A 15,982-nucleotide genomic window follows, 5' to 3' on the forward strand; every position below is an offset into this window, starting at 1 on the left:
AGGAGGGGGGTGGTTACACCCACTTCCTTGGCGGGCTTTTCCCCAGCACAGGGTCTGGAGTGACCCTGGAACTGGTTCCAGCCAGCCTATGCACAGTGAGCACCGGGGTGCCACGTGCAGTCACCTTCCTCTAAAGCCCTGCCTACCTACAATACACAAAACCCTGTCTGGGACGGTGCTGGCACCGCCCCTGGCAGGAAACCCTTTGTCCTTATCTCCTGCTCTGGGAGGACTCCCAGCAGCAGGAGGGCAGACTTGTGTCTCGGTGGCAGCATCCATTTTGTGGAGCTGAGGCTCTGTTTGACTTTAACCGGGGTTAGGGGTTACATACATGTCGTGTCCCTCTAGAAGGGTGGAATGCTAACCCCGTCGCCAGAATTGGCGAGGGGTTAGTATTCCAATTCGTATGACACCTTACTCGACATGTTTTGATAAAGCGATACCAGAGTTGGCATATAACCGCGAGGATTATAATGCACTTAAGAGTATATGGTATGCGATATCATGGAAACGGCTAAGGGATGGATCCCGAAAGCCGCAGACAGGCTCAGCTCATGCCAGAGCACCATCTCACACGATTCCAAGCACTCTGCCTTCAGGATTGTTAAGGCCTGCTATAGGAGTGACTGATAGGAGATCTGTGTGTCCATTTTAGGGTTAGATATAGGTATACTATATCTAAAGCAAAGGGTGATTACACCACCTTGCCCCAGCTGTCAAGCAGCCAGTTGTGTCAGTTTAGTTAGTCAGCCCAGGGGTGGCATAATACATGCTTCAGCCCCTGGGAGACTTCTGGGTACACCTCAGCCCTGAGTACAGGGACTTGGAGAGGGCCCAGTGCCAATTCAGTACCTGAGTACAATTTGGATAGAGAGAACAGCTAGGCTGTGGGTCTGATTAGCAGGCCCACAGCCAGGGAAAGTCGTAAACCAGTGCAGCGAAAAGCAAAAATCTGGGTGATCATAGTATTGCAGACCCTACTCTCCTACATGACCCCCCCCCCCAAACTTTGGGACAATAAACTAACCTTGACCAGGTGAGTCTTCTTGCTCTAAGTGGAAATACCTGGAGAGCCCATCAGCATTGCTGTGATCAGTACCAGGTCTATGCTCCACTGTAAAATCCATCCCCTGTAGGGAAATGGACCACCTAAGCAGTTTGGGGTTTTCACCCTTCATCTGATTTAGCCACAAGAGGGGCTTATGGTCTGTCTGAATGGTGAAGTGAGTGCCAAACAAGTAGGCCCTCAGCTTCTTCAGGGCCCAGACCACAGCAAAGGCCTCCCTCTCAATAGCTGACCAATTTTTCTCTCTGGGTGTCAACCTTCTACTAATGAAAGCAATAGGCTGATCATTACCATCAAAATTCAGTTGAGACAGAACAGCCCCCACACCCAACTCAGAAGCATCTGTTTGGACAATGAATGGCTTGGAGTAATCTGGACTCTTTAGGATAGGTGCTGTGCACATGGCCTGCTTTAGGTCATTGAATGCTTTCTGACAGCTTGCTGTCCACTGAACTTTCTTTGGCATCTTTTTGCTTGTCAGGTCATTAAGAGGGGTCACTATGGACCCATAATTTCTGACAAACTTCCTATAGTACCCAGTCAGGCCCAAGAAAGCTCGAACCTGAGTCTGGGTGATTGGAGGAGTCCAGTCCTTGATGGCCTGTATCTTACTCTCCAGTGGCTGAACCTGGCCTCCACCCACAAGGTGGCCCAGGTACACAACCTGTGTCTGCCCTATCTGGCACTTTGTGGCCTTGATAGTGAGGCCTGCCTTTTGCAGGGCCTCTAACACTTTCCTCAGGTGGACCAGGTGATCCTCCCAGGTGGAGCTAAAGACAGCAATATCGTCTAGATATGCTGCACAGAAATCATCCAGCCCAGTGAGGACTTGATTCACCAACCTTTGGAAGGTGGCAGGTGCATTTTTCAGTCCAAAGGGCATTACCACAAATTGATAATGCCCTCCAGGGGTAGAAAATGCTGTCTTGGGTTTGGCCTCCTCAGCTAACCTGATTTGCCAATACCCAGCTGTCAAATCAAATGTACTTAAGAAGTTGGCAGAAGCCAATTTATCTATAAGTTCATCTGCTCTTGGTATTGGGTGGGCATCAGTCTTAGTGACTGCATTGAGGCCTCTGTAGTCTACGCAAAACCTCATCTCTTTCTTACCACCCTGGGTGTGAGGCTTTGGCACTAGAACTACTGGGCTAGCCCAAGGGCTATCTGAGGGCTCAATGACTCCCAGCTCCAACATTTTCTGCACTTCAGTTTTGATGCAGTCTCTAACATGATCAGGCTGTCTGTAGATTTTACTCTTGACAGGCAGACTGTCTCCAGTGTCAACATTTTGGGTACACCAATCAGTTTGGCTGGGTGTCAGAGAGAACATATGTCTGTAGGATTGCAGAACTTGCCTGCAGTCCTGTTGCTGATGTTCAGTGAGGCTGCCACAAAAGACAACACCATCAACTGATCCATCATCAGGATTCTGAGTGAGCAGGTCTGGGAGAGGGTCACTCTCTTCCTCCTGTCCCTCATCTGTGGCCATGAGCAAGCTCATGTCCTTCCTGTCAACATATGCCTTGAGCCTGTTAACATGGAGCACTCTGAGAGGGCTCCTGGGAGTTCCAAGGTCCACCAAGTAGGTAACCTCTCCCTTTTGCTCAATGATGGTGTGGGGCCCAGACCATTTGTCTTTCAGAGCTGCTGGGGCCACTGGCTCCAGCACCCACACCTTCTGTCCTGGCTGGTACACAGTCAGAACAGCCTTTTGGTCATGCCAAGCTTTTTGAAGTTCTTGGCTGGCCTCAAGGTTTTTAGATGCCTTTTCCATGTACTCAGCCATCCTGGAGCGGAGACCAAGTACATAGTCCACTATGTTGGTTGCAGGCTTTTTGAGAGGTCTCTCCCATCCTTCCTTCACCAAACACAGGGGTCCTCTTACAGGATGTCCATACAGAAGCTCAAAAGGGCTGTAGCCAACCCCCTTCTGTGGGACCTCTCTGTAAGCAAACAAGAGGCAGGGGATCAGGACATCCCATCTTCTCCTAAGAGTTTCAGGTAGTCCATGAATCATCCCTTTCAGGGTCCTGTTGAATCTCTCAACAAGCCCATTGCATTGTGGGTGGTAGGGTGTGGTGAACTTGTAGTTCACACCACACTCCTTCCACATTGCAGTCAGATATCCTGACATGAAGTTTGTACCTCTGTCAGAAACGACCTCCTTAGGGAAACCCACTCTGGAGAACACTCCAACTAGGGCTCTTGCCACTACAGGTGCTGTAGTGGTCCTAAGGGGAATAGCTTCAGGATACCTGGTGGCATGATCCACCACCACCAGTATAAACTTGTGCCCTGATGCTGTCTGGGGTTCCATTGGACCAACAATGTCAATCCCCACTCTTTCAAAGGGAACCCCCACCACAGGTAGTGGTATGAGGGGGGCCTTTGTTGTGCCACCTGACTTACCACTGGCTTGGCAAGTGACACAGGAGCGACAAAACTCCTTGGTATTCTCATTCATATGGGGCCAGTGAAAGTGTGAGACAAGCCTGTCCCAAGTCTTTGTCTGACCTAAGTGACCTGCAAGGGGAATCTCATGGGCCAAGGTGAGAAGGAAACCTCTCAGAGACAAGGGGATGACCAGCCTCCTGGTTGCACCAGGCTTGGGGTCTCTTGACTCAGAGTACAGGAGTCCATCTTCCCAGTATACCCTGTGGGCACCTGTGGCATTCCCTGCAGCCTCAGCAGCAGCCTGCTGTCTGAGGGGTTCAAGGGAAGGGCAGCTCAACTGTTCCTTCCCCAGGTCTGCTCTGGAGGGTCCCCCTGAGCCCAGAAACTCAACTTGATCAAGTTCAAGCTCTTTAGGCTCAGTTTCCCTCAGCTCTTCCAGATCAGCCTCCTCAGAGACTTGATCCTCAACCTGGGGCAAGGGGGAAGGCAAAGCCTTACCCTTACTGCTCTTCTTCTTGGAAGGTGTCTGGTCCTTAATTTCAGGATCCAGCACCTGTTCAGTGGGGCATTTTCTGGCCTGTGACCTAGTCACAGCAAGCACATGTGCTGGCAAGCCTAACATTTCCATGTGAGTCCTCTGCTCCACTTCTGACCATTGTGATGACTCCAAATCATTGCCCAACAAACAATCAACTGGGAGGTCTGAACTGACTACAACTTTCTTTTGTCCCTTCACTCCACCCCAGGAGAAAGCCACAATTGCCACACTATGACTAGTAGTGACATTGCTGGCATTGGTCACCAGGAAATCAGTACCTGGCATGATCTGTCCAGGGTCCACAAAGTTAGGTGTCACCATGGTGACACTGGCACAAGTGTCCCTATAGGCCTGAGCCATTTTGCCATTTATCAAAGGTGTCTGCCTGTATTTGCCCAAAGTATTGGGACTTATTTCAGGGGGCATATCCATATCCCCTGTACAGACAAGGACAGCCTGAGTGAGTGTGCCAACTAAGTTGTCAGACCCCTCAGTACCCAAGGTTAACCCAACTAATGCCTTGGGAGGTACACTACCACTACTGACTGTACTAGGGGGTGCAGTTGCCTTAGGGGCTGTAGTGGCAGGAGTTTGTCCTCCTCTTTTGGTGCACTCACTAAACCAGTGAGATTTACTTTTACAGTACTGGCACCACCTTTTTGACTGGCCTTCTTGAGTCTTCTTCTTCTGGGAAGCCTGACCCCCACCCTCTTTGGTTTGTTGGGGACCTGGTGAAGACTTCTGGTCATTTTGTTCACTCTTTGCATTACCCTTCTGGTCTGCTTTCTTCTGACCACCCTGGTTCTGGTTCTGGTTCTGCTTGATCCTTGTCCTGACCCATTTGTCTGCCTTCTTTCCCAATTCTTGGGGAGAGGTCAGATCTGAATCAACAAGGTGCTGGTGCAGCAACTGGTTCTGACAATTGTTTAAAATTTGTTCTCTCATCATTAGATTATACAATCCTGTGTAATCTGTAACCTTGCTACCCAGCAACCAGCCCTCCAAAGCCTTAGTGGCACAATCCACAAAGTCAGACCAGTCCTGAGACTGAGTTTTCTGGGTATCTCTGAACAGCAACCTGTACTGCTCAGTGGTTAAACCAAACCCATCAACCAGTGTATTCTTCAGGACCTGGTAATTGTTAGCATCCTCTACTCTTGTAGTGAGGAGCTTATCTCTACCTTTACCATCAAAGGAGAGCCACAGTATAGCTGCCCACTGACTCTGGGGAATGCACTGCACAGTGCAGGCCCTCTCCAGAGCAGCCATCCATTTCTGGATATCATCCCCTTGCTTAAAGGGGGGCACTATTTTAGTCAGGTGTTTAGTATCTAAACCCTTCTCTCTATCTCTTGGGAGATTGCTGCCACCAGTGGGAGCTAACCCACTCATCTGCTGCTCTCTTGCCAGGGCAAGCTTCTCTTTGGCCAGGGCAATTTCTTCCCTTTCAATCCTTAGTTCAGCTTGTCTCATCCTAGCTTCATGCTCCCTTCTCTGAGGGGAAGTAAATCTCCTCTGTGGAGGATTCCTTCTCCCCTGAGAAGAGGCATTAGAGTGCAGAGATCTATTGGAGTCCCTAGAAAGAGATCTATCTCTCCTAACTCCAAGGTTAGGCCCACTTCGGGTTAGTACTGGGGGTCCCCCAGATCCTAGCCCAAGTAAGTCTAAGTTGGCCCTGGTTAGCCTTCTGACTACCTCAAGACCTTTGTCTACCTCATCCCCAGAGAGTTCCTCTTGATCCTCCTCCTCAACTGCAGTAGCAATGTTGGGGAGATCTGGATCCCCAGAGGTTCCCTCTAAGGCTGGCATGTTCTCATGTAACTGAGAAAGCTTTCTGGCATCATATGTCTCTAAGAGACCTATCAGAAAGGGAATGGTGGGGTTAGACCCCTGCTTCAGTTTTCTGGAGACACAGATTTGTCTCATCTCCTGGAAACTGAGAGCTGCATATCTTGAAGTGACCTGTGGAGGGTCAACACTGACCAGGGGAGTCTCAGTAGATTCTCCCTGGGTAGACATGCTTTTCTAGTGAGGTGTAAGTGGTGCACTTACCTACACTATATGTTTGCCTACTGATCCCTTGCTAGAGTTGTAGTTTAGGGTGTGCTAGGCCCTAGGAGCTACAACAGCTGGTTCAGTAGAACTCAGAGTATTCTAAGCTAAGTTATATGTACCTTTAGTACTTATGTGATCTTTCACAAGATATTCTTAGGGCATGTGTGGTAAAACAACAGCAAGCTCAAATCCCAACCACTGCTCACCAATGTGAGAAGTTGGCCTGATGTGCAGTGCTCACTATTCTAGTGATCACTATATATCAGTCCAAACAACCCTTATTGATGATTGGTTGTAAGTCAACCTTATAGACCAGCTATCCTAGTAGCATGGATACGAGCAGTCTAAGGCTAAGACTCTAGAGGGCGTGTTAAGCCAGCTGTTTTACCATCACATTACCCCTTGAACACCCAGTGAAAGGACACCACACAAGTGTTATGAAAATAAACAGTGTATTTATTAGAATCACAACAACCCTGTACTCTTTATGAGGACAGGGTGCTAGGCACACAACAAAACTCTTACGAAAATACTTAAGTTAGCACGTTATACACAAATGCCCGAGGGGCACAAAAAACCATATACTTTAAAAGTGGAATGCGAAATTACTAGCAGGTAAGTACAGTACTAATAGGCTTTGGAATCGCTAGGACTTGACTAGGGAATCGTTAGATTACTTCTAGGAGGCCTAGGGGACTCGGGTGCAGAGTGTGCACTCTCACGCGGGATGCGGGACAAAGTCTATGGAAGCTAGTAACGCTAAGGTTAGTGTTCACGGGTGAACCCGACCTGGTAGGAAGAAAACGACAGTGGATCCTGACCCTAGGATAGTGAGGCTATGCTGGGACACCGAAGTGCCGAAGTTACCTAGCCCAGGGGATGCAGCTGCATGGGTCTCAAAAGACGTCGGGAATCCTCGTTGCCGGACCAGGAGCCTGGAAGAAAGATGCTGGCAGGCGACCAGTGAAGATAGTTCGAGTTGATCCAAGCCTGGATCTGGAAGATGGATGACACCTGAAAGCAGAGGGGACCAAGTTCGTGACTACTAGCCAGTAGTCAGTGGGCACCAGGAGGGCACCGGATGGTAGTCACCTCGACTAGGTGAGTGGGCGACGCTGGCTCTGCAGATCTCACGGACCAGGAGGCGTTGTCGGCGACCAGGATGGAGAGGCGATCTGTCCCACGATGGATGAAGCTGTCGGCGTCGAAGTTACCCAGGATTGGGCAACAAGCCTTGGCTAATTCAAGCCCACGCGGTGGACTCAAAATGGCGTCTTGAGTGGACCAGGAGGGTCCGGGGTGCTCCTCTTCGGAAAGGGAGCAATGGCCAGTCTGGAGCAACCAGACCAGCAGCAGTGATGTCGTCGGGCGTCGTTCAGAAGGCCACAAGCCAGCGGGCTAGTAGCCAAACAACGCGGTGAGCAGCAAAAAGCAGAAGGGCCCCACGCAGATCGTGGAGATGCTGGGAGGCTGCACTTCGGTGCTGGAGCTGCTCAGGGTCGGGGCTTCTCGGACCCCAAAGCACTCACCAGGAAATTACTCGGCGGGCTTGCTGTGCAGAAGTCGTGCAGTCTTGAAGATGGCCGGTCCCTCGAGGTCTCGTCGCACCCACGGTTCTCAGCTGGGCTGTAGAGGTGGGTAGAGGTCAGAGGTGCCAGGGAAGCCGGTTCTCGTCGAGCTGGGCAGTCGGATTCCGGAGGAAGGACTTGCAGCAGACCGCAGTGTTCTTTAGATGGTGCCTGCGGATGCAGGGTGACTACTCCTTAGTCACAAGGGAGAAATCTTAGGAAGAAGTCTTGAGTTCCTTTCGTGGAAAGTAGTTTCAGGATTCAAAGATGATCTGATTTGGAAGGGGGCCAGTTCCTACCTTTATCCTGTAAAAAGGGGCTGGCACGCGACTAAGTCCTGCCCTAGGGGTGGGACTAGGAGGGGGGTGGTTACACCCACTTCCTTGGCGGGCTTTTCCCCAGCACAGGGTCTGGAGTGACCCTGGAACTGGTTCCAGCTAGCCTATGCACAGTGAGCACCGGGGTGCCACGTGCAGTCACCTTCCTCTAAAGCCCTGCCTACCTACAATACACAAAACCCTGTCTGGGACGGTGCTGGCACCGCCCCTGGCAGGAAACCCTTTGTCCTTATCTCCTGCTCTGGGAGGACTCCCAGCAGCAGGAGGGCAGACTTGTGTCTCGGTGGCAGCATCCATTTTGTGGAGCTGAGGCTCTGTTTGACTTTAACCGGGGTTAGGGGTTACATACATGTCGTGTCCCTCTAGAAGGGTGGAATGCTAACCCCGTCGCCAGAATTGGCGAGGGGTTAGTATTCCAATTCGTATGACACCTTACTCGACATGTTTTGATAAAGCGATACCAGAGTTGGCATATAACCGCGAGGATTATAATGCACTTAAGAGTATATGGTATGCGATATCATGGAAACGGCTAAGGGATGGATCCCGAAAGCCGCAGACAGGCTCAGCTCATGCCAGAGCACCATCTCACACGATTCCAAGCACTCTGCCTTCAGGATTGTTAAGGCCTGCTATAGGAGTGACTGATAGGAGATCTGTGTGTCCATTTTAGGGTTAGATATAGGTATACTATATCTAAAGCAAAGGGTGATTACACCACCTTGCCCCAGCTGTCAAGCAGCCAGTTGTGTCAGTTTAGTTAGTCAGCCCAGGGGTGGCATAATACATGCTTCAGCCCCTGGGAGACTTCTGGGTACACCTCAGCCCTGAGTACAGGGACTTGGAGAGGGCCCAGTGCCAATTCAGTACCTGAGTACAATTTGGATAGAGAGAACAGCTAGGCTGTGGGTCTGATTAGCAGGCCCACAGCCAGGGAAAGTCGTAAACCAGTGCAGCAAAAAGCAAAAATCTGGGTGATCATAGGATTGCAGACCCTACTCTCCTACACTCAATTAACCCAGGGCAGCGAGGGCGAGCAGTCAAGTTTCTCGGGTAGATGGTGTGGGGGACAATAGCTCAGAACTGATCAGTCAACCAATAGACACAATAACGTATTGTCCAGCCAAGTGTTTGTCTTTTAGTCAAAAGAAAGAGCTACAAGCTTTCAACAAAATGAAATTCTACGGAGTGGAGGAGGAATTGTAATTGCAAAATATTAATCCTAGTTTTGATTTGTAAGGCTGTAATGGCTACAGTCAGTTCCCAGGCGTACTGTGGGCTAAAGCATTAATTAGTCAGGGGCACAGATTACTTAAAGTTACCCCACTGATTAGATGCACAACTCAGTTCAATGTCTTTACTCCTTGCGTTCATTCGAGCAAAAACAAAACCTAAATCCATGTGGCAGATTCTTCTACACTTTCCATTCTCTTATTCTGGTTGCACGCTAAGTCCCACATTTATCTGGATGGTGTTAATGATAGAAGCCTTGTCTCCATCATTCATCATTTAAGTGGGCGGGTCTACACCCTTTAGCCACAGGAATGCAGGCAGTACACTTCCACTGTCTGGGAAAGGTGTCCTCACCCTCCATCCTGTGCCATGCTAAACCAGGGACTTCTGAAATGGATCCTTTTGTCTCCAGTACCCAGATTCATACCACACACAGACTTTTATATCATATATGTCTTGCACATTCTCTGCACATACACACACACACACTCTCTCTCGCATCATGCATACTGGATAAGGTTCTGGGCGTTCACATTACAGCAGAACTTTACACGAGAGGGGTAGAGACAGCACTCTCTCCGACACAGAGAAAAATGTCAAGGAACACTGCCACCAGCGCTGGGACAGTAATCCAATGCCCACTATGAGGGCCCGCTTGTTACACTCCTACAGGTCACAGATAAGGTTCTGGACCGCATATTATCAAGGACGGCCAGACCACTGCACAAAACGCAGGATTAGTGTGATAACATGGCCAAACAAAATGTCTGGATGCCATTTTCACACACGGTGGGGCACTCATGGCAGAGATACATGCCTCTTTACCATGCACACAATATTCCCAGCCGAATGGAAGATTTTCAGTTGGCATCTACTTTTACATCATGTTCTAAAAGTTTCCTTCAACAGCCTAACCCCCACGGTCTTATTTCGGTGTAACCCCATATTTTATGGTCAGATTTCAAGCTTGTTTATTTCTAAAGTTTTCTAGAAGCAGATTTGTTTTATGACTCTTAGAAATGGATTACTACTAAAAGGAAAACATGGCTCAATACATGTTCCCCATTTCTGCTTATAGAGCCCACTAGAGCAAGTGTTTATGACTATTTTTCCTGGTAACAATAGGTAAACCCACATTAGAGTTCTCAGAGGTCAATCTCCAACTACAGCAGATGTGGCCATGATGGCAGCTCCTCCGCTAAGGCGGAGGATCGTCACCCCAGTGCCCTGCCAACAGTTTAAAAAGAAAAACTAAAATGATAACTAATGTTATTATCATTCTAGTTTTCCTACCTGTTTAGGTGCAGGTGGGGTGGGTGGGGCAGGGGCCAGGGGGAGGAGTGTTAAGCACACCCTAAAACGGAAGACGGTTTGGTCGCCCATCTTGGGCCGGCCTAACAGTCCTGCACACTTAAATGTGACCCCGACCAATCACAACGCTCCTGTAAGGCAGCATTATGATTGGCCAGGGGACTCTGGTAGGCTTTGTTGACAGAGGAGAGACGGCGTCCGGGGGCATCCAGGTAAGCCTTTTTATTTTATTTTTTATTACCACCTCACCACCCCCATTCAGTAGCAGCCGCTACTGTGTGGCCAGCAGACTTTAAAGGGGATTTTTAACTGGTAAGCTGCCCAGTCTGCTCGTTGTAATTTCCTGGAGCAATCTTAGTTGTTGAAAGTCCTAGCAGATAGGTACTCCCCTTTAAAACAATTCTTCTAAACATGGATAACATCATCACCATATTAATTAAGGCAGGACTTCCGGTTGGGAAGTATGATTTCTTTCCGAAACATCATGCAATCTAGAGTTGCTCCTAATAAGTATCGAAGGCTAAAACGTAGCTACTGCAACAATATCAAAATACTGAAGAAAAGTTTTCAAAATGACTCCTTGTTGATGAATGAATAAAAAAAAAAGTACAAATGCATTTTTCAGGACAAATCCAGAAGGAAATATTTCTTCCAAAATTAACGATGGCCAGCAAAATGTTATACTTGTGTTCCGAAAGAATATTATGGGTGACCATGATACATATATGTCAGCTGGTATTTAATGCCAGACACACTTGTTCAACAGATAACTAAATACAGTCAAGGTGTGACTTTAAATTGGGGGTATAGTTGTACCTAGAGTGCTTCGCATATCATGACTTAGACCAGTAATTTTTAACAGTACTATTTTTTGTTTAGGAATGAATCGATTGTTTTGTGTAGTATGTTTGCAATTTTTTTTTCTATTTTTTTTTTTAGCTAAACAACGGATGTTTTTTTTCGGAACTGAGTTACCGTGCCATTACTTGGCTGAAGAAATCTGGCAGGGAGAGCATGCATTTGTTAATTCCCTTCCCTACATACCCGCCCAAGAAGGATCTCTGAAGTTAGAAATACCTGGTGCTATTTTCCTTACCTCCCGGAGGTGGGGGCGCGGTTCTGGAAGGCGGGTCTCTTCGGACCCCTCTGCTCTGGGGAATTCCTTTTCTTGTTGGCTCTGTCAGATAAACATTGTACATGGTTCAGTGACATCATCCACATTTCAGCACCAGTCAGCAGTCAGCCTTAGGCTGCAGTTAAAAATGCTGCTTTTGATCTTTCTCTTCTAAATGCATAGACGCTAAATTACTTTAAAATGTTTTTGTGTACATTAGAAAAAACACTGCACATTTTTCTAAAGATTTCTGTGAACAGATTGAAAGAGCGCAGAGTGTAACATTTTACAAAGTCCTGTAAAGAATCATTACAAGAGTCTTGGGTTGTTTAAAAGCTTGATGTGAATCTACTATTTCTACTTCAGAATCATAGATCCAGTATATATTGCATTTTGAGGCCATTAACGCACCTGAGCACTAGACAAAGTTTACAAATAATACGTAGGCAAAAATACCACTTAATTGCCTTTTTTGATTCTAACTCATTTTGCTTAAAAGCACACTAAAATACCAAAAATAGAAATAAGCACCCCCTTTGTAATAACAATGGGCCTGATTTAGAGTTTGGTGGACCAGGCACTCTGTCAGAAGCATGTCGGAGTACCCTCTCCGCCCACCCTGTTCTGGGTTGGGTGTACCCTTTCTCCGACAGTGGTTCCCACTGGGAAATGTGCTCTGACTGCCACGCGTAGAAGGGGCTGTCGGAATAATGACATCAGACTGCCCCGCTCGTTTAGGGTGAAGCGTCGGATGCATCTCTGTACAGACAGAAGAAAAATAATGACCCCACCACATCCTGGGAGGAAACTCCCTGGGTGCGGGTGGTCATTCTATTTGTTGTTTTTCAGAAGCAAACTCTGCTTTTGGAGATTATGTCTAAAAACCAAAAGTTTTAATTGACTTCTAACAGAGATTCTCCAGTATTAGGGGTGTCTTTCATAGATTCACATGCTTGAATATTCCCCGTCGTCGAAGTGGGAGTCCCACGGTAAATAAAATAGCAATAATGCTAAATATATATATATATATATATATATATATATATATATATATATATATGTAAATATAATACAAGAAAAAGAAAGGAAATACAACTGAAATCCTCTAAAAACGATTCCTACATAGGAATGCAAGGTAAAGAGAAAAAACCATTTGTAACACATTAGTGTCATTATGTTAGTCCAAACTGCAGCCAATCAGGCGCCAGCACCCTCTAGAACCTTCTCCTCAGAAGCTCAAGCCCTCAGATTTTCTACAGCACGTCGTGTGAAGGGAGTCTCCCTGAGCTCTGCTCAGTTTTCTTCTCTATTCCTCTAGTTCCAGAAAATTCTTCAACATGTCAAGTAAGAAGTCTTTATTTAGACCCTGCTCTTCTTGTGGGAAGCTGCGCCTTTTTGAAAAGGACCCCCACCAGAAGTGTATTTATTGTTTGTACCCGGATCATGAGGCTGGCAGCTGCAAGTTTTGTAGAACCTTTTCTACCAAAACTCTGAAGGACAGGGAAGGCCGTCTTCTCCTTTGGCTGCAACGTCTTAAGGACAAGGACTCTGTGCTGTCCGACGCAGAAAGTTTACATTCTGGTTTCTCTTCAGCAGCCTCTAAGCGTGGTAGTGTTCAGGAGGTTCCTTCTCCTTTCCTCAAGAAACCTAAGTTAGCCTTGTCTGTGGCTCTTGGGGTGTCTTCTGCCACTCCTACCACCTCTACGCCCACAAGACCTGGCTCTCAGGCATCTTTGGCTACCTCTCGAGGTGTTTCCACACCTCTCAAAGTTCCGCCGTCGACGGGAGCGTCGACGAGCACTCCGACTACGAGAACAGCTTTGCCTGCCTTTTCGGCGACGACGCTGACTACCACTTCAGCTTTCTCATCGTCGACGACGGTTTCGTCTACAGCCTCGACGTCGACGAGGGTTTCGTTGCCGTCAAAACCTGTCCCGTCGACAATTCCCATCTCGTCGACGAAGAAGAGAGAATCATCGTCCACGAAAGACCCGAAGACATCGTCGTCGACGACGACGCCGTCGACTAAGGTCTCGTCGGCGAAGACGCCGTCGACCAAGATCTCGTCGACGAAGAGGATCTCGTCAACGAAGACAGGCCCATTGACGAAGACTCCGTCTACGGAGTCAGTACCAGCATCGACGACGGCCCCGTCGACGACGGCCCCGTCGACGACTATATCTTCAGTGGATCGCCCGTCGACGGTGATACCGTCGACAACCCCGTCGACGACCATTCCGTCGACGAAGGTTTCTTCAAAATTACGGTTGACGATACCAAAATCAGCCTCGTCGACGATGACGGCGACGGCTCCGTCGGCGGCGGCACTGATTTCATTTGCATCTTTGCCGTTAGTGCCATTGAAGACCGCAAGATCTTCACATCCTCGCACTACAGTACCCGGCCAACGGATCTCTGATCCAGAGCCTCAACCACCTTCTCCGATGTTCGCAACTACATCGGAGCATGATACAGATTCGGAGCATGAAGATGACGCCTTTGGGGCAGCACGTAGCCCCTCTGAGTTAATAATCAAATGTCAAGACACAGACTCTAATGATGACAATGAACCAGTCTTTCAACAAGAGGAGCAATTTACTCAAGCTCCTGTGGCCACCATTCCTTTGTCCTTAATTTCTAATCTCCAACATATGCTGGACGATTATAATCGCCGTTTTCCTGCGACACCGCAGACTACACCTGCGCAATCTCCCGCACCTGTAGCACTACCTCCACCTGCATTGCCGCCTATCGTACCACCTGCACCATCACAGGTTCATAGATCTATAAGCATCCATACCACTATATACCCCCGGGATGCGGATGATGAGGAGGCGAACACAGAACGTGAGGACGGTGAAGTCCCAGACAACACGGATGAGGAGGCAGGTGACCAAGATATGGCCGAATGGGATGATTATCGGGCACAGACGCCCTCTCCTCAACCTGGTTCCTCGAGTGAGTCTCCACCAGTAGATATCGCCAGTTTCCATCTTTTAATGGATAAAGCGGCTCAGGGTTTCAAACTCCCACGATCACAACGCGAGGAGGATTGTTTTCTTTATGACTTTAAGGACAAACCATTTAAGCAGGTACACACAATCCCTATTATTGATTTTGTTTGGAAAGAGGGCATTAAACTGATGAGTGCTCCAAACTCCTTACCTGCTCAAATTCTGCGCCTTGAGAAGAAGTACAAGGCCCCAACTGGTTCTCCAGCTTGCCTGGTTTCTCATCCCAAGCCGGACTCTGTCGTGACTCAGGCCGCACAGCGTAGAGCACGGAATCCGGCGTCCCAAATCACAGCCCCTCCGGACAGAGAGGGTCGACGCTTGGATGCAATTGGCCGCAAGTTCTCAACCATGGCCTCCACGTCTGTCCGAGCAGCCAATGCCTTAGCCATTTTGGGACGTTTTGACCGGCAGATGTGGTCAGACATTGCAGATTACATAGCACTCATACCTGATGCTTCCAAAGCTGACGCACTACAGATTCTCCGCGATGGCCAAAGGGCATCGGAAGAAATCATCGATTGTGCAGTCGATATAGCTAACACGGGTTTCCGCCTCCTGGCAAGTGCGGCGGCACTCCGACGGCAAGGCTGGCTGAAGTCCACCTCCTTCCGGCAGGAAGTCCAAGCCAGAATACTGGATATGCCATATGATGGAGAATCATTATTCGGATCCCATATCGATGATGCCCTTGAGTCCATCAAGAAGGACACCAATACAGCGAAGTCCTTGGGCACGCTACAATTTCGTAAGCAGTCCTTTCGAGGTGCGCGCGGACGCGGCACTTCTTCCAACTTTCGAGGTGGGCAGCAATACCGTTCCTACAATCAGAGCGGCCAACGTTACACGCCCAATCAGCAGTCTCGACAACAACCCTCCAAAACATACAGAGGAAAATCGTCCTATCGTGGCGCAAATCAAAAACGTTAATGACTCTTGCCACTCTCAAACTGTTGGAGGACGAATCTCTCTGTTTTATTCCCAGTGGTCCTCGATCACCTCGGACCGCTGGGTTTTGGACATTGTCAAACGGGGTCATTCCCTGGAGTTCACAGAGATTCCTCCTTGCACCCCACCTCGAGGCCCACCTCCTCCACGTCTCGAGGAGCTTTACCATCAGGTCCGTCTTCTTGTGTTAAAAGGGGCAGTCGAAGTGGTCCCGAAACATCTAAGAGGAAAGGATTTTTACTCTCGTTTTTTCCTCATACTCAAGAAGAACGGGATTGGCGTCCTATTCTGGATTTGAGGGCTCTCAACCAGTTCCTAAAGTCTCAAACATTCCGTATGCTGACGCTCTCTGGAAGTCCTGCGTCTTCTATCCATCGAGGATTTTCTGACTACCATAGATCTTCAG

At 48.5% G+C, this 15,982-nt stretch overlaps 1 protein-coding gene across 1 annotated transcript in view; it reads right to left on the reverse strand.

Moving 5' to 3' along the window:
• Positions 1 to 15,982, reverse strand: part of MYO1F (myosin IF) — a 241,558-nt gene that overhangs the window by 29,808 nt on the left and 195,768 nt on the right. The window contains exon 25 of the mRNA XM_078670110.1: positions 11,600 to 11,680. Coding sequence (XP_078526236.1) covers positions 11,600 to 11,680 — 81 coding nt within the window. The remainder of the gene's footprint in view (positions 1 to 11,599; positions 11,681 to 15,982) is intronic.

This window comes from Lissotriton helveticus, chromosome 12 (genome assembly GCF_964261635.1).
Source record: "Lissotriton helveticus chromosome 12, aLisHel1.1, whole genome shotgun sequence".
In the NCBI taxonomy this organism is placed as follows: domain Eukaryota; kingdom Metazoa; phylum Chordata; class Amphibia; order Caudata; family Salamandridae; genus Lissotriton; species Lissotriton helveticus.